Genomic DNA, 21,248 nt, shown 5'->3' on the forward strand with positions numbered 1-21,248 from the left:
CTTTAAAAAGAACTTTTAAAAGGGTACGCTTTCTACATCACACCTGCCCTGGGGTCTACAGGCAGCAGGTGCAACACGGCTGCCCCAGGCAGGGTCTAAAGTGGCTGACCTGCCGGGTGCACACCACCTCGGCCCCCAACACATCCCAGTTGCTCGCCTCCCCCCCCGCCCCCTCCCCTTCACGCTGGAGGGGCCAGGCCCAGCCTTCGGGCTTCTGTGTTTCCTCCGTCCTTCGAGCCTGGACCCAGGGCGGCAGCCCCCAGAGAGAAGTGCTCCTCTATCCAAATAAGCCCAGACCCAGGACGACGATAGCGGCCGCCCCTCCCCGACTGGGCCGTGCCTGGCAGTGGCGGCCCTGGGTCCCCAGGACAGAGGACTAAAGAGATTTGTCCTGGCTTCCACACAAAGGGAGTCTGTCTGTCTGTCCCGCAGAGGCCAGCACAGCCCAGGCAGGGCCAAGCTGGCCCCGGGCCCTGAGAGCCTCCCCCTCCTCCAGCTTGGCCCCAGGATACTTCTTTGTGTCCATTCATGAATTCAGGCTCCTCCCGGGTGCAGACAGCATCTTGGCTCAGGCTTTGGGAAGCAGTTTTTGGGCTGGTGCCACTCCACGATGGTCTGGAGATCAAAATCCCAGCAGGCAGAGGGCCAGAAACAGGAAGGGGAAACTGACGAAGGGGTGGGAAGCACGGAGATTGGACCCCGTGCCAGGTCCGAGGAAGTCTGGAGGGAAGACGGGCCACGGCCTCGCTTCACGTGGCATTCCATGTGGACGGTGCCCCCGGGAGGTGTGCATCTGGTAGCGCGGGCCGGGCAGACCCGGGCAGACCCCAGCCCCCCGTTCTGCACCTTCCCTGTGGCTCCCCGGGGAACCTCCTCCCCTCTGAGGTAATGAGAATCCCCATCTCTAAAGCAGTGACCACCCTGCCCCCTGCCTCACCGAAGCTACCGGAAGACCACCGGCGAGAGACCTTCTGAACCAGAAATCCTGGGGGGCGGGGGGCCAGCACCTCAGCAACCCTTGCAACGGAGCGGGGGGGCAAGCCCATCCCCCACCCAAGTTAAGGCTCTGAGAGTTAACGCTCATGGCAATCAGCCTCTGCCAGGACACGGCGAGCTGCGGAATCAGCCAGGCCCCTGGGCCCGGCAGGGAGAGCCCAACACGCGCTCCACACTGTCTCCCAAGCAGAACCAGCTTGCCTCTTTCTAAAGCTCATTTATTGACTTTTGAGAGAGAGCGAAAGAGCCGGCGGGGAAGGGGCAGAGAGAGAAGGGAACAGAGGATGTGAAGTGGGCTCTGAGCTGTCAGCACAGAGGCCGATGCGGGGCCTGAACTCATGAACCATGAGATCACGACCTGAGCTGAAGTCGGACGCTCAACCGACTGAGCCACCCAGGCGCCCCCAGCTGGCCTCTTAACACACCCTTTGGTGGCTGCGTGCCCTTCCCTGTGCTCATTCCCCACCACTTGCCCTTGGGTCCTTGTCTCGGGGTCTGCTTCTGGGGAAACCCAAACTAAGGCAGATTATCTCCAAGTACGAGCTGGCCTCCGAAGACAGCAGCCACAAGGCCCCTGGGCAAGCAAGCGGCACGATTCTGAATGCCTCTATCCCATCTGGGCACGGCGCTGACATCAAAGGCTTCTTCGTACAGCACTGCACGGTTTGCAAGGCTCATTCACACTCCCGGGCCACTCAGGGCTGCAGTTCGCTGAGCCTGGGACCCACATCTGCTCCGTTCGCCAAAGCTCTCCCTGGCGCAGGCCCTGAAATGAATCTGAAGTCACTCCCCGGCTCCCCTCCAAAGCCCTCGGAAGCTTGCGGGCTGACTAGCCCATTTTTCAGATGGGGAAATGAGGCACCTAAAGGTAGCCAGCTGAGTACAGCCAGCCCCTGACTCAGGGATGCTGGGGCACAGGGCTTCCTCGGGGACCACCGCTCTTGGGATCCGCCGCTAAAATGAATGGCCCACAGCCCCCCGCCCCAGACAAGACCACCCCAGGCACTGGGGTCTGTCATCCTCCCAGCCACCTCTAGAAGGACAGGCCACCGCCCATGCGCCCTGGCCTCCCTGCCACATCCCCATCTCTGCTGTTTTACCCTCCCCGATGTCATGATGGGATCACAATTCCAGAACATTTCCAGGGAGCTCACGGAAAACCTCCTCCTCACGGCGACAGCGCGGAGAGCACTCCTCCCAAATCCCACACCTTTTCAGAGGCGTGTCCCAAACCGGAATCCACTGGGAGGAATTTGTGAAGAAAATCAGCTAATATCTCCCCTGCCCCCGGGAGCCCTTGGTCCCTGACACAGAGGCCGGGGGGCTCTGACACAGGATGAGGGGCCACCCTCACAGCCCACGTCCTGCCAGGCTGTGCGCCACCACAAGTGGCCCACCCCTTCCCCGGGAACAGTGTCCTCCAGGCTCGTTGCTATTCCCTGGCCGTGCAACATGGCAGAGGCCTTGAACGACCATCCCTCCCAACACAGCGCCACGTGCCCTGGCAAAGCCCAGCCCCGCCAACGGCCAAGGGTCCAGAGTACATCCCGAGACAGGTAGAGCCACAGAAACTCCACAGCAGAGGGCTACTGAAGCCAGATTTGGGCCCAACTCCGTCCCCTACAACCAGGATTGCGGCACCCAATCCTGTGCAAAGTGGCTGCCTGCTGGGAGATCTATACCTCCCTGGGGCAAAACGCACACGCATGTGCACACACACACGCACGCACACACTGAACACGCCATCCCAAGGGTTCACAGAGCCCGAAACATCGTCCACGCATCCTAAGAATGTCTACACAGACTCATCCACTCCTTCCCCGCGAGGCCTTTCTTGGAAAGAAATGAACCCCGGCTTTATATGTCAGATAATAACAAAGATCCCACCACTTTGGTGCGCTAAGTGCAGGGAAGTTTGGGGGCGGGGGTCTCTCTTCTTCACTAAGAGGGAATTCTGAAAACCCAAGACTTGATGAAATCATTCATTCCGACATCAGTAACCAACAGACGCTAAGAGCGTTGACGACAGGTTGCCGAGCAACCGGCTGCTATAAAAGGAGCCCAGAGTCCCAAGGTCCATCTCCGCATCACCGGAAACAGGACCTCCGTGCCCCCTGGAGAGATGCAACGAGAAGTTGCTGGCCTTTCCTGCCTGGAACGTGGGTCCTGAATCGAATCCGGCCTCTACAGCTGTGCTATCTAATATGGCAACCGACAGCTACATGTGGTCCAGTAAACGCGCTTTCTCTCAAATAAAACAAACCCGGGGGCGCCTGGGTGGCTCAGTCGGTTAAGCATCCGACTTCCTCTCAGGTCATGATCTCACGATTTGCGAGTTCCAGCCCCGCATCAGGCTCCTTGCTCTCAGCACAGAGCCCACTTTGGATCTTCTGTTCCCCCCTCTCTCTGTCCCTCCCCCACTCCCGCTCATGCTCTCTCTCTCTCAAAAATACATAAAACATTTAAAAAAAATTTTTTTTGAACTAAATAGAACTTACAATTCAAGTGCTCAATAGCGCTAGGACTTACTGCCGATGCTGATGGGTGGGCTGGGGGTCTAGTGGTTAGGGAAGAAAGTCCTCGCCAGGCAGAGATGCGCACTGAAGTCGTATCACCCATACCACCGAGGGATTTGTCCTCAAATACTTTAGGACAGAGAAAAAGCAGAGATGAAGCAAATTTGGGCAAAACGTTAATAATCGTTGAGTTGAAGCTAGGGGGTGGCTGGGGTTCATTACGCTATTCTCTCTACTTTTCTAAGAGAAAGTTTTCATAGTATGAGGACTGGAATATGCACATGCGCTCAAAACACTCCCTCCCCACACATGCTAACTGATTACCAAAACAAATAATACTTTTACAGAGAGAAAAGCAGGAAGACACCCACGTGAGCAAGCGATCACGGAAGACATCACGCCGAAGGACAGACTGACACGTGTTGTTGGTTACAAGGAGCCTAAAAAAAGCAGCACCGCTTCTACCAAAACGGGGCAGGGGCGGGGGGCCCCCGGGCGGCTCACTAGGCTAAGCGTCCGACTTCAGCTCAGGTCATGATCTTGCGGTTCGTGAGTTCAAGCCCCACATCGGGCTCTGTGCTGGCAGCTCAGAGTCTGGAGATGCTTCGGATTCCGTGTCTCCCTCCCTCTCTGCCCCTCCCCTGCTCGCTCTCTGTCTCTGTTTCTCTCAAAAATAAACAAACATCAAAAATACTAAAAAAAAAAAAAAAAAAAGGAAAGAAAGAAAGAAAGAAAGAAAGAAAGAAAGAAAGAAAGAAAGAAAACACAGAGCCTCAATCTAACTGTGAGACCCCAAACTGAGCCCAGGGACCCCACACGAAGCAGCCTACAGAACTGGCCTGGACACCTCAAAGACACCGATGCCTGATAGAAAAAGACAAGAGATGAATTCTGGACTCGAGGAGGCTAAGGAAACTACGCAGTGCCCCCAAAGCGGATCCTGGCAGCTGGGGCAGTGAGGGGGCAGCTGGTAAAATCTGCATACGGACTCACTGTGAGATAATAGTGCCTCAACACTAAAGTCCCTTTTTCTTGTCTTGCCTCTCACATTTAATAAACGACCCGCTTCTGTTACCGTTTTCAGCTCAACTTTATTATTATTATTATTTTTTTATTTTATTTTTTAACGTTTATTTATTTTTGACACAGAGAGACACAGAGCATGAACGGGGGAGGGTCAGAGAGAGAAGAAGGCACAGAATCTGAAGCAGGCTCCAGGCTCTGAGCAGTCAGCACAGAGCCCGACGCGGGGCTCGAACTCACGGACCATGAGATCATGACCTGAGCCAAAGTCGGACGCTTAACCGATTGAGCCACCCAGGCGCCCCTTGACTTTATGTTTTTAATATTTTTTAAAATTGTGGTAAAATACTCTCAACACAGAATTCACTGTTTCAACCACTTTTCGATGTCCAGTTCTAGGGCACTGAGCACATTCACACGGCTGTGCAACCGTGACCGCTGTAGTCTCCAGAACTTTCCATCTTCCCACACTGAGACTCTGTCCCCATTACACACTGACCCCCACCCGCCCCAGCCCCTGGCTCCACTGTCTGCTCTTTGTCTCTGAGTCTGACGACTCTGGGGACCCCACAGAAGCGGAATCACACATTTGTCCTTTTGTCCATCGGCTTATTAGCATACTGTCCTCATACGGTTCGTGCACAGTGCAGCACGTATCAGCGTCCCCTTCCTTTTACATCTTTTTTCTTTTTGGGGGGGGAGGGGCGGAGAGGGAGGGAGAACCCTGAGCAGGCTCCACACCATCAGTGCAGAGCCTGACATGGAGCTCGAACTCACAAACCACGAGATGGTGACCCAAGCGAAAATCGAGAGTTGAATGCTTAACCGACTGAGCCACCCAGGCGCCCCCTTCCTTTTTAAGGCTCAGTCTCTGTTCTTAAATGTCATTCCATAAGAAAGTACTTGGTGCTACACACACACGCACTGAAGGCTTTGGGGTAAAGGGACATATTGACAAGTAATTGACCAATCGATTGACAGTGGCCAATCCCACTGCCAGGAGATGAACAGGCAGACCCCACCCGCTGCAGCTCCCCAGCCCCTGGGGGCCCCAGGAACCCCCCCCCCCAATTGCTGCTGTGGTATCTGGATGGCAACCACCCTACTGGAAACGAAACCTTGCTACTTAGCCTAAAAGCCTCAGTGGCACCCCGGAGCCCAAGGGACAAAGGCCAGCTGCTGGGCGTGCCCAGGGAGTTAGGGACCTGACCCCACATCCTCCCCTCCGGAGGGTCTGAGTCCAGCCTCAGACTCTTCCCTGCCTTCCTGTGCTTCCCCTGCAGCCCTCTCCGGTGACCTTCCTGCTTCCAGCCTCTGCAGAACTCCCGTTCACCCTGAACGACCCACCCCAAAGCCGCAAGGTCTCCGAGGCTTCTGTCCCATCCAGCATCTACCCCCCTCAATCACGTACAAAATGTAAATCACTTTCGTTTTTGGCCACACATTCCCCCTCTCATTCCATTGGGCTCACGTGGAGCCACACCCTTCCACCCCCCCGCCATGCCCGACTCCCAAACTCCATGCTCCAAAAGATCCAGACTGGCATAGCCCTTCCCCTGACCCCGGTGACAGGTTCAAGGGTATGCATGCAATCCAAGTCAGGGCACAGAGACTCGATTCCAGGACAGGGTGATCCTGCCAGGAAAGAGAAACTCCCTTGGGGCGCCTGGGTGGCTTGGTCGGTTAAGCGTCCAACTTAGGCTCAGGTCATGATCTCGTGGTCCGTGAGTTCGAGCCCCGCGTCGGGCTCTGTGCTGACAGCTCAGAGCCTGGAGCCTGTTTCGGATTCTGTGTCTCCCTCTCTCTGACCCTCCCCCGTTCATGCTCTGTCTCTCTCTGTCTCAAAAATAAATAAACGTTAAAAAAAAAAAATTAAAAAAAAAAAAAAAGAAACTCCCTGTCCACAAGGGCTGTGAGCAGTCCAGATGTGCAGCCAGCAGAAGAAACAAAGCCCGAAGACAAAGAGAGACAGCATGGGACTCCTTTGAGACCCTGGATCCAGCTGTACCTGAACTCAGACACTCCTGGACTTTTCAGTTCTGAACACTAACAAGTTTATTTTCTCTGGTTTTCCCTTCCTTCTCCTCCTTTTCCCTCCTTTCCTTCTTGTCCTCATCCTCTTTGTTAAAGTTTATTTATTTATTTTGAGAGAGAGAGCATGAGCAGGGGAGCGACAGAGAGAGAGCGGGAGAGAGAATCCCAAGCAGACTGTGTGCTGTCAGCACGGAGCCCGACTTGGGGCTCAATCCCACGAACCGTGAGATCCTGACTTGAGCTGAAATCAAGAGTTAGATGCTTAACCGACTGAGCCACCCAGGCGCCCCTACGTAAATACTTTTTAAGTTTTACACTTGTCAATCTTCATTTGTATTTTGCCTTCCAAATTTAAGAGAATTTCGGATATCCTAAAATACAAATAATTTAAGGTAGTTTTTTACATCTCGCTTAATTTACCTTTGCGGGATATTTTTTAAATTACATTTTGCGTTTTCATCCTTTAGACTAGTGCTGAGAGAAATTTCCACAGTGACAGAAATGCTGTAGGTCTGTGTTGTCCAATATGGTGGCCACTGGCCACCTGGGGCTCCTGAGCCCTTAAATGTGGCCTCTGCAACTGGGGGACTAGCTTTTTAATTTTACTTAATTTTAATGAATTTAGACTTGAATTTAAATAGCCACAGGTGGTTAGTGCTACACTGGACTGCACCACTTTAGATGATCACTGTGAAGAGAATGCAATTTCCGTGAAAACCTTGAAAATAACATAATTAATGGTTTTGCTGCAGCAAAGACAAAAATAAATCGTATGAAATCTATAAACTACTAAGTTATGCATGCCTTTATTTTATTTGCTCACCCAGGCATCGCCGGCCTGGCCACAAAGGCCGCGGCACATGTAAAAATAACTAAACTCAACTTCCTTACTTGACAGTGGCCAGTCTTCATTCATATGACGGCCACCATTCTATAGAGTGTTCAACCCGTGTCATCGTAGAAGCGTATTTGCCGAGGAGGACGGAACCCGTTTCGTTGAAAAGCTTGTTAGCTAGATTTTTAACTTTAAACGTTCAGACATATGGCGTGTGGGCTTCCACTGGGACACTTGGTCCGTCCCCACAGATGCTTGGGGCAGGCGTGTCCATGAATGAATGAAGGAGGCGGTGTCTTCTGAGAGCCCTGCCAGGCTGTGCAACGGCACGTGCAGCGGGGAGGACTCCGGATTCTAGCCTCTGGGTCCAGCAGGGACTGGAAAATCACCTGACTTTGAGGATTATTATCCCCATCGCTGCACGGGAGGCAGAAAAGCCAAGGACAGTCCAGGTGTGGACCTCACTGTGGGCTCCGTGACGGAGGGCAAACCAAACAGGGACAGAATATGGTACCTCGGGGGCACCCGGGTGGCTCGGTCGGTCGAGCGTCTTGACTCTTGAGTTCGGCTCAGGTCACGATCTCACCGTTCGTGGGTTCGAGCCCCGCGTTGGGCTCTGTGCTGAGAGCTCGGAGCCTGCTTGGGATTCTCTGTCTCCCTCTCTCTCTGCCCCTCCCCTGCTCATGCTTGCTCTCTCTCTCTCTCAACAAGAAATAAAATCCAGCTAAGGACTAGATGAGATGGTGAATGGAAGATGCTTGTTACGAGGCCTGGCACGTGGTTCCCACTCCACGAAGCCCAGGAGTGGCCCGCCCATGGCAGCCCAGCAACACAGAGGACCCGGAAGCCCCTGCTCGAATCCCTTCTCCAGGCACAGAGACCTGCTGACATCAGAGCAAGCCTTGCCAGGAGGGAAGGGTTCTCCAGGGCAGTCCCATGGCTCTTGAGAAGCTTGATTCTTACAGAGTGCTTCAAACCCTCCCCAGAAAGAGATTGTAAGTAACAATCACTTACACAAATAACCACCACTTTGGAGCACCAACTGTATACCTGTACTGGATGCTTCTCATACATATCTTGATCGCCTCAAGAACAACAACAAAAAATGTTTACGAAACCCATAACCTTCAGAATTTCTCGGCTGGTCCTAAATGGCCTTGCAGGGACCATTTGTGGGTGACCGTTGTTTTCATTTTTTTAATGTTTATTTACTTTGAGAGAGACACAAAGAGGGAGAGACAGAGAAAGAGAGAGAGAGAGAGAGAGAGAGAGGGAATCCCAAGCAGGCTCCACACCATCAGCACAGAGCCCAATGCGGGGCTCAATCTCACAAACTGTGAGATCATGACCTGAGTTGGATGCTTAAAACAACTGAGCCATCCAGGCACCCAATGCTTTCTTTTTTTTTTTTTTTTTTTTTTTAATGTTTATTTATTTGTGAGAGAAAGAGAGAGAGAGTGAGTGGGGAGGAGCAGAGAGAGACAGAGACACAGAATCAGAAGCAGGTTCCAGGCTCTGAGCTGTCAGTGGAGAGCCCGACACAGGGCTCGAACTCACAAGCCATGAGCTCATGACCTGAGCTGAAGTCAGACGCTTAACCGACTGAGCCACCCAGGGGTCCCGACTGCTTTCATTTTTATACCTACTTCCCCATGATTTAAAAACTGTTCTTTAAGGGAGCACATGCTGCATTTATAACCATTATGTTGCTTTATAAGGACTCCCTTTCAACGTCACATTTTTAAAGCAAGAGAGTAGACCAACGTCTTGGGAGGTTAATTTGCTTGTCCAAAGTCACACCGCCACTAATTCAACAGATTTGAGTGGTACCTTCTCAGATGCCAGGTGCTGTTCTGAGCCCCGGGGAGGCAGCAATGGACACAGACAGCTGGACTACACTTCCCAGCCTCCCCTGCAGTGAGGCGTGGCCACATGGGTGAGTCTCCCCATGGGAATGGGAGCTATCTCATAGGGCACATAGAATCCGGCTTGTTTTTCTTCCCAAGTCACTAATTAGAACACTGCCAGGACCCAGAAACACCCTGTGTACCCCACCTCTCTTAGAGGTAGCCAGTAAGCTGATTTTGCAATAATCATTTTCCGGCTTTCCACATACCTTCCTCTGCGCTCCTGAACAACACAGTTGGTTTGCCTGTTTTTGAGCATTAAACGATTGCATTCATACTTCGTGTTTTGCTACCACTCTCGACGCCTAGGTTTATCCATTCTGTTGCCTCAAAGTGGAGGTCATTCTCACGAAAGGATATTATTCCAGCATATGAATTCTACCATTGGCACTTGGGATGTCTTGCTTATCATGAACCAAGATGCTAAGATGTCCGTGTCCTCTGATGCACATGCACACCACTTTCTCCAGGGCAGATGCCCAATGAAAATGAGCAGCTTTTAGCTCATTTGTGTTCTCCCTTCTCTGTGTGCATCTGCAAGACGATTTGCATTTCTGTATTTTCTGTTCTCTTATCTGTCCTCTTCTTACGGTAGGGCTTTATACACCCTGGATATTAATTAATGGGGTGGTTAAACGTGTTGCAGAGATGTCCTTCAAGGTTGCAGCACCTCTTCTATTTTCTTCATGGCATTTCTCTGATGAAGAGAAACTCATAATTTTTAATGTAGTCTCGTTTATCCACCTTTTCTTTAACGGTTTTAACTTTCCATGCCGTCAGAAACCTTTACCCACCCTGAAATCCAAAAGATATTCTTTTCTGTTTTCTAAAAGTTTTCAAGTGTTTTTGTTTTTTTTTTTTAACTTCACTTATAAATTTTAATCCATCCAGAAATGCTCTTTTCTGTATGGTGTGAGGTAGGGCTCCGGTTTCATTGTTTCCATCTAGATAGGCAATTGTTTCGGTACCGTTTATTCAATAGACCATCCTTGCCTCTGGTGATCAGCAACACCAGTTTCTCAAAAATCAAAGGTCTCTGGGGTGACTAGGTGGCTCAGTCAGTTAAGCATCTGACTCTCCATTTCTGCTCAGGTCACGATCTCAAGGTTGTGAGATCGAGCCCCCTGTCAGGTTCCACACTAGGCATGGAGTCTGCTTAGGATTCTCTCTCTCCCTCTTCTTCCGTTCCTCCCCCACTCAATCGCATGCCCTCTCTCTCTCTCTCTCTTTTCTCTCAAAAAAAAAAAAAAATCAAATGTCTTTATATGCATCAATCTGCTTCTGACCTCTCTATTATGTTTCATTGGTCAATTTCCCTAGCCCTGCACCAATACTACACAGCCTTTAATTCCTATAGCTATATGATAAATATATTTCTTGATCTAGATAAACCATTTAAGGATTCCAGGTTAGAAATTTAAAGATCAGCTGGTCCAACCATCCATTGAAAAACAAAGGCTCAAAGGGGGAAAGCATCTTTTACAGTATCACACAGCATATAACTAGGGACCCTGTTAAGGGCTGAATGTCTGTGTCCCCCCCTAAAAAAATTTGTATGTTGAAACCTAACTTTCAGTGTGATGGCATCTGGAGGCAGGACCCTTAGGGCATAATCAGGTCCAGCGGGTAGAAGCCCTTCTGAATGAGATTAGTGCCTTTATAAGAGGCAACCAGAGAGCTAGCTCCTTCTCTATCACATAAAAATACAGTAAGTCTGTAGTCTATAACCCAGAAGATGGATCTCACCAGAACCCAACCATGAGGGCACCTGATCTCGAACGTCTAGTCTCCGGAACTATAAGATGTAAGTTTCTATTGTTTATAAGCAACCCAGTCTACGGTACTTTGTTACAGCAGCCCAAAATGACTAAGACAAACACCCATCTCTCACCCTGGAAGATATTCCTGTGCTATTTAATATGGCAGCCACCGGGCTTATGTGGCTATTGAGCCCTTGAAATATAGCTAGTCCGGAGTGAGGTGGGTCCTAAGTATAAAAGACACAAACAGATGTCAAAGACTTGCGGTGAGAACAGAATGTAAAAAGTCTCATGAATAATTCACTTACATTGATTATATGTTGAAATGGTAACACTTTGCGTATCAAGGATTAACAACAACATATTCTAAGAACTCATCTCACCCGTTTTCTACCTTTCTATGACGGCGAGATAGAAAATCAGCCACACACTCAACGGAACAGCTACTAAAAACTGTAGAACTATATACGCGGCTTGTATGACGTTTCTCCTGAATAGCACTGGGTCACGCTATTAAATTTGCTCAATCAAGAAGCCTGCATTAGGGATTTAACTTGTAGGCGGCACCACCGTAAGGGCCATGCAATGAGGAAGGGAACAGAAATAGTTCTAACTGATGTGCTCTACTTCCCCACTGGACTCCTCACCCGTAGAAATGGCATCAGCCCAAGCATGAAAGGAACAAAGCTCATGGTCCAGCCCCTGACCCAGCTGGAGAGCTCTATCCCAGTTAGGGAGGGCTGCACCAGTGTCCAAATCTAGACATCTCCGACCAAGCCTCCCGTCCTCTCACAAATCAACCAGAGAGGTTCAGACACCTACCCAAGACCACACAGCAGCTGCACGACAGGTGAAGGCCCACAGTACGGGCTTCACAGCTCCCTCCCTGCATGTTTGCAAATGTGGCCTCCTGTCCCAGGCTTCCCCCTTCCCTTTCGAGGAACCCTTCACCAATTTAGACCTCACCATAGCAAAAAAGGACCCTCGAGAACAAGCCTTTCAAAGTCCAAGCGTCCGTATCAGAGAAGATCCCATGGATTTGAGCAGCCAGTGCCTCCCACCTTCCAGCCACAAGAAACCAAAAACCAAAAACCAACCCCACAGGAACTCCCCCGTGCATCCATCCTTCCCAGTAGGACTCCCCAACTTTATGAAAGAGAAAAGGACCTCCCCCCCCCCCAGAAATGGAGGGTAAGACTGAGCGGGAAAAGCCCTAGTCCTGCCTCCCCACCTCCGATGCCATGCTCAGCCTGGACATCTGTGATCACGCTCTGCTGTTTGACCAGAATGGGTACAGACCTCATGGGGACCAGGACCCTCGGTAAGTGCCAGGAGATGACGAGCCACGTGGATGTGGGTATCAAAACTGACGTCAACCCGTCTCAAATTCGCCACCTTCCCCTCCACCCAGAAGGAGGACACCTGAGGGGGAGGGCAACACGTCAGGTGGGCGCCCTCTTGGTGCCCCGGCAGGAGGCAAAAGCCTTGGGGGCTGCGATCCCAGAACTGCCTGCCCTTCCTCAAGACCCCCAGGGGCGGAAGGCAACTGCAGGAAAGGGTTTTCGCGCCAGCTTTCAGGCGAGTGGACCCCACAAAATCTTAGAGAAACTTAAGAATTATGAACCTCCCCATTCAATGTGTACTTAGTCCAACAGGAGCTTGACTCCCACTCAGCAACTGGGTGGGAGTATCTGTCCTCGCCATTTTAGGAGAAACTGAGGCTCAGGGGTGACCACAAACCTCACACCGGGAAAAGGCCAAGATGGACAAGCAGCTCTTCCCGGGTCCTAGGCCTCAGTTTCCCCACCTAAAAAGAGCAGTTAATTCATTCCTCCCGCTTGCTACGAGCGTGGTCAAGGGGGGGGGGGGGGAGGTGTGATGCGGCGGTGGAGGGGGGTTGACAGGAACGGTACGGCGGCGGGGTGCGGGGGACAAGGGCAGTGCAGGGGGTAGTTGGGGGAACACGGGTGGTGCGCGCCAGCACCTTTTACATTAACAAAAACGCCGGAGAGAAACCGAGCGATTACTCTGCTCCGGGCGCCATTCAAAGTGCTCTCGAGGGCTCCTGTCACTAATCCTCACGTGGTCCCCAGGGATGGGACGTTCAGTATCCCCGTTTTGGAGACCTGGAAATTGAGGTTCAGGGAGGTGAAGCGACTCGCCTCAGGACTCGCCGCCAGGAGAGGAGGCGCCGGGAAGCCGCGCTGCTCCCGGGTGCGGGGCGCACAGCTGGGCGCCGACACGCTCACAAAGACCACGAAGTCTCCTTTCTGGTTTCTTCCGGCCGAGCTTAGGGTGCATCTATCAACTCCAATTCCCCGGGCGGCGCGGGGAGCCAGCCCGGCTGCGCGGAGCCGGGAGAGACCCTTGGCCACCCCTCCCTGCGCGCGCCCCCTCCGCGCGCGCCCCCTCCTCGAACGCCCCCTTCCGGAGCGCCCCCCTCCCCACGCGCCCCCCCTCCCTGCCATCCCCCACGCGCCCCCCTCCCTCGCGCCCCCTCCCCGCGCGCTCCCGCCCTCACCTCGCGTACTTCGTCTTCTGGAAATCCAGGAGCCGAGGAGCGAACATCGCGGCGGTTCCATCGGCACCCGGCCCGGGGCTCCGACAACCGGCGCTGGGACGGAGCGCGGGAGGGAGGGAAGGAGGCGCGGGGCGCGGGAGCAGCAGGTAGGCGGGCGCAGGGCGGGGGCCGGCCGGGGGGCGCGCGGAGCCCGGGCTGGAGCCGAGCCGAGCCCGAGCCCGAGCCCGAGACGCCGACGCCAAATCCCGAGCAGATGGTGGGGGGGGCGGGGCGGGGGGGGCTCCGGGCCAATCGCCTTAGTCCCCGCGGCCTCGGCCCCCTCCCCGTGCCCTGCGGACCCCTCCGGCCTTCGCTGGGGGAAGGAGGAGAGATGGGGAAGGATGGGGGCTTCGACTGCAGCCCCTTCTCTCTCTCTCTCTCTCTCTCCCTGTCCCGGTGTCCCCTCCGCCGGTAGTTTTCAGAACGAGGTGACGGCCTGCTAGACGGAGCCCCGCCGTCTCCCCCCCTCCTCCCGGCCGGGGCTGGGCTGGAAAGGGAGCGAGGACACTGATGGCGCGCCAGCCGTTCAGGCCCCTGGCGTCGCTGGCCCCGGAGTGTACTTGTAGCTCGCGCTTCCCCCGCGGCCAGCGCCTCCTGCCTTTGAGCGCCTGCGAGGCGCGACGGCCCCAAGGGATCCGCCCGGGAATGGCCGCAGTCTCCGGGGAAGCTCTCCACTCCCAGAGACTGTGATTCTGGGGACCCTCACGATCCCCCAGACAGGGGTACATGCATTTGGTTGTCGGATTCCAGCATACCCGGAATCTGCCCACCCGCCTCTGTTCTTCTACAAAATCCGGTGGTCTCCTTTAGGAGAACTTGGCCCGGGTGATGGGTGGTGTGGGGAACCACCTACAGGGAGGGACTGCTGGAGGCAGAACAGCCCTCAACCTGAAAGGACCCGTGCCCAAACTGAAGAGCAGGCATCTCCTCCTCCCCCTCCTCGCCCTTCCCTTATGCTCACAAACCCCAGCTCCCTGCTACTTTTTATAACGCTTTATTCGAGATCCTGCTACACATCCAGAAAACAATCCCACCCTACGGAATTCGTTTCTGCACTCCAAACGCTGGGCACGAGACGGGCTCAGATACCCAGTGTTGGTGAGGACAAGAAGGGTTACAGGTGATGCATTCACAGGGGGCAGCAGGGCTGCGGGGGCGGGGGGCAGTGAGTGCCGCTGGGCAGGCAGGGCTGCAGGTGGGGACCAGAGAAGGGGTATAGGGATGTTTATGAGACCTAGATGGATTTTACCCACCAGGCCCTGTTGATGGATTAGAAGTGGAGGGCGACTACTGGGCTTCTGGCTGGTCCTGCTGAGTGGGTACTGATGACATTAAGGGTGTGGGGGCAGGGGGAGGAGACCAGAGGAGAAGCAGCACGGAAGGGAGGTGAAGGAAGATGTGAGCTGGGTTTTGGCCAGGTGAGTTTGAGGTCAAGGTGGGCATGAGTATAAGGTCAAGGGCTAGACTGGTGAGCCAGAGGGTCCAGTAGGGCAGCAAGCCCACCCTGCGACGAGGAGCTGGGAGGGCAAAGCTGGAAGGCCCCTTGGATCTGCAGATTTCAAATCGCTCATCTCGACCTACCAGCCACCAGCCTCCTGCATCTGTTTATTTCTACATTAAATACAACGAAATGCAATTTGAAACGCGGTTCTTTACTCACGCGAGCCACGTTTCCAATGCTCAACAGCTACATGTGACCAGTGGCTGCCGTATCAGACCACTTCCAAATGGAAGCAAGTCCCAGAAGACCAGGAAGTCACCCCAGGTGGGCAGCGAGCAGAAAGAGAAGAGACGTCTGGTCCGGAGTGCATTGTGCTGGGAAGCCTTAAGTCACGTTCGGGCAACTTTGGTCTCAGTTGTTTGAGTACATTTTGTGTCCTGATTGGCAATGAAAATGTATTCTTACTGGGAGTCACGGTGAGAAATGGGCGAGGCTCGAGGCTATAGTGACCAGAGTCTCCTGTCTCCTTGGTGGAGGAGGGAAAGAGGCTGAGAGGGACCAGGGGACCCACCCACGGTCACACAGCCAGAGGAGCTGTTCTGGAGCCCAGCTTCCCAGGCTCTGAGTTCTGAGCCTGCATTTCATGGCTTCTTCCCTGACCTTGACCTCTATCACCATTGTTATGAACCCCCCCCCCACACACACACACACACATACAATAAAGGACTGCCTTGTCAGCCCCACCAGGGCACACCTGTCCCCAGGTCAGCCATACCTCCTCCTCAGTCCTCAACCTCAATTCCCAAAAAGGTCCCTTCAGTCTTTATAAAAGAGAAAGCCCCAGAGGCCTGACCTCCCCGTGGGCCCCTCCTCCCTGGCCTGGGGCATCGGCTGTTGACTGCAGCTGCCCTGAGGCTGAGGGGAGCCACAGGTGTGGGACCAGACCTCCCCAGGCTGCCGCCCGCTGGCCTCCTCCGGCCCCAGCCTGCTGTTGACCTTCAGCGGGTCTTGGCAATGCACTCAGCAAGGCCCCAGAGGAGACCCCCGAAGGGAAACACAAACCTCAAAATGGATTTTCTTTTTCTCCACGAGCAAAAAAAAGTTGAATAAGAAATAGGTTACTATTTTTACTTCTGGGATACGGTTGTTATGGTAACTGAGGGCCTCGAGGGAGTCAGGGTTGGCCTGCCAGTGAAGGAGATGAGGTGGGTTCCAGGGGCAGTGGTGGCAGCCACCAGACGAGCCTTGGACTCCCTACCGACTGTGGGATTTCTGGCACCCCTGCCCCTGGCTCTGCGCGCACTGCCCCCCCCCCCCACCGCCATGACGGAAGGCCACCTGTGCCCATCTAACCCTGGCCAGTGGCCCCTGGCAACTTCTCCCTTTGGTGCAAGCCCACCATCTCCTGCTGGCTGTGTGGTCTCGGGCTCCCCCGGCCTTGTCGCCGAGCCTGTCCTTCACTGCTCCTGGGCGGGGGGTCGTTGTGCCTTCGTCTCCACATGCAGCTTTCGACCCCTGCCACAGTGACCACCACGGGCACCTGAGCGATCAGCCCCACAAGCCCTGCTGGCCAAAACCCAATTCTTCCCTCTGCCGTTCCTCTTCCAGCCCCCTCTCCAGAAGGCGGCCCCACACCACCCCCTGGGCCCGGTTGGCCGTGGCTGGAAGCTCTAAACGCGGCCTTCCCAGGATCCGAGGCCGGCCTCCACCTCCACCTAGCTTTGTGCCCTGAACCCAGGTGCTTCCCATTCGAGGCTCAGCTTCCCCACTTGTAAAGTGGAAGTTAACAGCACCCACCTTGCAGGATTACTGAAGGAACAAAGGCCGCCTGGGCCCGATGTTATTACTGGCAATGTGTCTCCCCATTCAGTTCCCTCTGTAGCACTACATGGTAGGAGGTGCCGTTCCTAATTTGCGGACAAGGAGCCGTGCTCAGGCAGGCCAAGTCCCACAGCAAGCCACACAGCACATCTGTCTGTGCTGAAGTGCCCTGCACTGCATGGGCACTGATTAAACACCTACTGTGTTCCCGGCTCATCAGATGCGCAGAGTGGCAAGCAGGTAGGGAGATAACACCCCCCACCACCACACGCCCGCCAACCACCAGCGCTTTTCATCCCTTCCCTGGAGCCCTGACCACATCACCAGTCTCCTCCCACACGACCCACCTCTGCCATCTGTCCCCAGGACCCAATGGCACACCCTCTGATGTGATCCTTCTCCTCCCTCCTAGCGACTTCCATCCCCGATCAGTAGCTACGACACGGGCCCCTATATACGCTTAGCAGTGTCTGCCTGCAAAGTCCTCGTTGTCTCTGGCAAAGCCACAAATCTTCCCTACCAGAGTGACTTTCTGAAACGCAAGTCTGACGAAGCCCCTCTCCCTAAAACCCTTCAGTGGCTCCCACTGCTTTCAGGATGGAGTCAGGATACTTTCAGGATGGAGTCAGGATAGAAAAACGACCTCACTCACCGTGCACACGCAATAAATGAATCCAAACTCCCCCCAAACATGCATGGCTTTCTCGTGCTCTGTGGCTACACAGATGCTGTTCCCTCTGCCTGGAAGGCCTTTCCTCCTTAGTTTGCCTGGCAGATCTCTATTTATTCTTCCAGACCGAGTTTAAAGTTCTCCTTTGTTGGACCTTTAGGGGAAATGGCTTCTCCTCCCTTTTATGCCACCTTTGAACCAGTGTCCGGGCCCCACGGGGTCATCTTGTAGGTACCCACCAGCCGAGGACTACCAGGACCAGTGCCTGTGGTAAGGTTTATCAACGGGCTGCAATTAGGGGGAGGGCCCAATGTGGGGAACTGGAGGGGTCTCCATGAGGGGCGTTAGGAAGGACTTTCGGCAGAATTTGTACTTGCCTTAGGTACTCAGGGAAGTTCAAGGTAGTGGCACTTTACCGAGGCCCTCCTTTTTATTGGACACTCAGGGGGCGCCTGGGTGGCTCAGTCACTTAGGCGTCTGACTTCGGCTCAGGTCATGATCTCACAGTTTGTGGGTTCAAACCCCACATCGGGCTCTGTGCTGACAGCTGGGAGCCTTTAGTGGCTTCGGATTCTGTGTCTCCCTCTCTCTCTGCCCCTCCCCCACTAGCACTGTCTCTTTCTTTCAAAAATAAATAAAACTTTTAAAAAAAGGAAAACGACCTTAGGGGTCAATATGAAAGTGGAGTGCACTCTGCAGACAGGCAGGAACAATTTTTAAATCCTCCACCAGTCCCTTGTGCCACTAGGGATGGGGCAACTCTCTGAAATGTAAACATAATGAAAGCTCAGATATCCACATTGAAGCCGTCTTCAGGCACGGGGCCACCAGTTTGCAAACGTCACTCTTTTCAAGGCGCCCTCCACTTTCTTTGGGCTCTCGGCCACTCCCTATACCTTCAAATAGTACCTGTATCTGTAGCTTAGCTATAATCTATCTATACATATATGCACATATATGCATATGTGTATATAATACACATGTGTGTATGTGTATATGCAGACACTTGTGTATTCTATATACACGTGTATATCTCAGATTTTATAATGTATATTCCAGATTACATGTGATGTATGGTGTTAAATAACAAAACTTCAAACCTAGTAAAATTTAAATATCTAATTGGTTTTACTAATCAGTTCACGGACCGGGCAGCGTTCTATCCGGCAAGCTGAGGGGGGCTCCGCTGGGCTGCAGGAAAGGTTTTTACAGGCAGAGAGAGAATGGAAAAAAGGACATTATTAGCCAAGAATGCATTATTTTAGACAAGTTTGCCCTCCTCAGGGGAATGGAAAATGTCTATCAGTAGATTTCCTAGTGCTGACCAGGAAATTCCAGGTTGACGGGTTAAAGGTTACTTCGCGGGGGGGGGGGGGGGGGGGGGGGGGGGGGGGGGGAGGGTGCGGGGAGGCAGTTGAGAGAATAGAACTACAGTTCGGTTAGGTATTAAGTCCTGGCGTGCTGACCTGGGGCTCTTCACATAAATGACGCCATTTTGGGGCCTGTGGTTTTCTTTTTAACAAGGTGCGTGTAGCTGCTGGAGAGTTTGTCCCACCAGGGTCCCCTGTGCCCTGTCCTCCCTCAGAGCTGGGACTCTGACCATCCATTCTTCGTTCAGCCTGCGGCGTGCCTGGGCCTGGGGGACACAGGACTTGTCCTGGTCACTGCTCAGCCAAGGAGGCTCCTTTCCAGCTTTGCTGCCCCCGAGCCAGCTTCGCGTGTTCCCGGGAAGGAAAGGAGCAGTTCCCAGGAACCAGCCTGTTCCAGCTCGAGTTCCTGGGAAGCAGGCTCTGAGAGGAGTTTAAGCGCGAGGAGATTGATTAGGTGACTATCCTTGGGGTGGACAGCAGGGGCAGGGAGGGCAGAAGCGGTGAGGGGCCCAACCTTTCCCTGGGCCCCTCCCTGCCTCTCTGGACAGTGGCTTCAGCAGGTGCAGAGGGGAGTCCCATCCACCGGTCAGCGGGCACAGCTGCGGGAAAGGGGTGCGGCGTGGGCGAGGCCAGCGCCTCCTCTGACCAGGGGCCTCACTGCTCTGTACTGTCCGGGCTCTCCCTGGGTCCCCTGTGCCCTCGTCCCAGCCTCTCACCTCCTCCAAGCGAACCCTTCTTTCGTCTGCTCCGCTCATGACTTAGTGAGGAATCGACATCCTGAGCTTCCAAAGCAGCAGAGGTGAGAGCAGGAAGCTGACTGCAGAAGGAGGTGTGCGGGGGCCAGATCACAGGTCGTCTGTTCTTTGCCTTGCAGACACCCCTCATCTCAGTGCCGCATGCCCAGGAGTGACTGTCCGAATCCCGGAGGAGGAGGAAAGGCTCCCAAGTTACACCTGCATTTGCAGAAGGCCCAAGGGCATCATTCAAAGGACTGGTTAGGGCTGGAAAGAGTCTCTTAAAGGATGAAGCCAGATTCAAATCCAGGCCCTCCACTGACTCGGAGAGCCCAGAGAGAAAACAAACACACGCAAAAAACAACCAAGCAGGTAATCTCAGTACTGATAATCTAAGTCAGCAGGAGAAGAATCAGTGGAATACCAAATATTTTCCTAGAGGATGAGGTGACTCCCCCACGTTAGGTTACCGTCCTCCGGCTTTTCATTTAAAAATTTTCCCTGGGGCACCAAGAAGAAAATATCATTTTCAAAATATTCACAAAATCTGGTGTGATGCAGTAAGTAGATTTCAAAACTCTGTCTTTGTTTTATAAGTGCAAGAAACACAAAATTTAATCTAATGTTAAAAAGACAGGGGACCAAAATGGCGTCACTTAGGTTAAGAGCCTCAAGTGAGTAAACCAAGACTTAGCACCTAATATCCAACTGCATTTTCAAATCTCCAGAAATGTAACCTTTAACCCTTTCAAACGTGGCGAGTTTCTCAGTCAGCGCTAGGAAATTTACTGAACAGACCCCATCCATCCCTTGTAGAAGGGTGACCTTGCCGAAAACAATGGATTCTTTGCTAATAATTTCCTTTTTCTACTCCCTGTCTTTAAACGCCTTTCCTTTCCTGGAGCCTTTCGGAGCCCCCCTCTACTTGCTGGAGGGGATACTGCCTGAGACATGAATCGATTCAGAAAGCCAACTAGATGTTTGAATTTTACTCCGTTGAATTTTTGTTATGTAACTCCAGACAGGTACTGCTTGTGCTTTTCCCAGGGCTTATGACTTTGGAACAACTGATCTGAATGTTGCCAACTCACAGAGCACCTGGATGGGGAAGGAGGAGGCTGGGGGCCCAGGCCTGCTCCTGCTTCTGTCAGGTGTGTTACCTCAGCTCACACCCTCTACCTGAGCCTCAGGTTTTTCACCTCTAAAAGACAGGGATTCCAGCTCTAAAGTTGTAAATTGAGATATCACAGTAACGGGGCGCTGGGTGGCTCAGTCGGTTGAACATCCGACTCGTGATTTCTGCTCAGGTCTTGGTCTCAACGGTTCGTGGGTTCAAGTCCCGCATCGGGCTCTGCACTGACAGTGCAGAACCTGCTTGGGATTCTCTCTCTCCCTCTCGTTCTGCCCCTCCCCTGCTCTCTCTCTCTAAAATAAATAGATAAATAAATAAATAAATAAATAAATAAAAATAAACTTAAGGGGTGCCTGGGTGGCTTAGTCGGTTAAGCGGCCGACTTTGGCTCAGATCATGATCTCACGGTTTGTGGGTTTGGGCCCCACATGGAGCTCTGTGTTGACCGG

General features: G+C 53.3%; 1 protein-coding gene across 7 annotated transcripts in view; it reads right to left on the minus strand.

Moving 5' to 3' along the window:
* Window positions 1-13,717, minus strand: part of MMD2 (monocyte to macrophage differentiation associated 2) — a 45,443-nt gene extending 31,726 nt beyond the window's left edge. For 2 of the 7 annotated variants that reach the window (XM_042970917.1, XM_042970923.1), the window contains exon 1: window positions 13,593-13,717. In XM_042970917.1, coding sequence (XP_042826851.1) covers window positions 13,593-13,639 — 47 coding nt within the window. In that variant the 5' untranslated portion in view covers window positions 13,640-13,717. Of the gene's footprint in view, window positions 1-3,494; window positions 3,693-12,370; window positions 12,459-12,811; window positions 12,876-13,592 lie in introns of those variants that run through there. The other 5 variants (XM_042970918.1, XM_042970922.1, XM_042970919.1 and 2 more) reach the window with 5 other exon arrangements.
* Between the last annotated feature and the right edge of the window lie 7,531 nt (window positions 13,718-21,248).

This window comes from Panthera tigris, chromosome E3 (assembly GCF_018350195.1).
Source record: "Panthera tigris isolate Pti1 chromosome E3, P.tigris_Pti1_mat1.1, whole genome shotgun sequence".
NCBI lineage: Eukaryota > Metazoa > Chordata > Mammalia > Carnivora > Felidae > Panthera > Panthera tigris.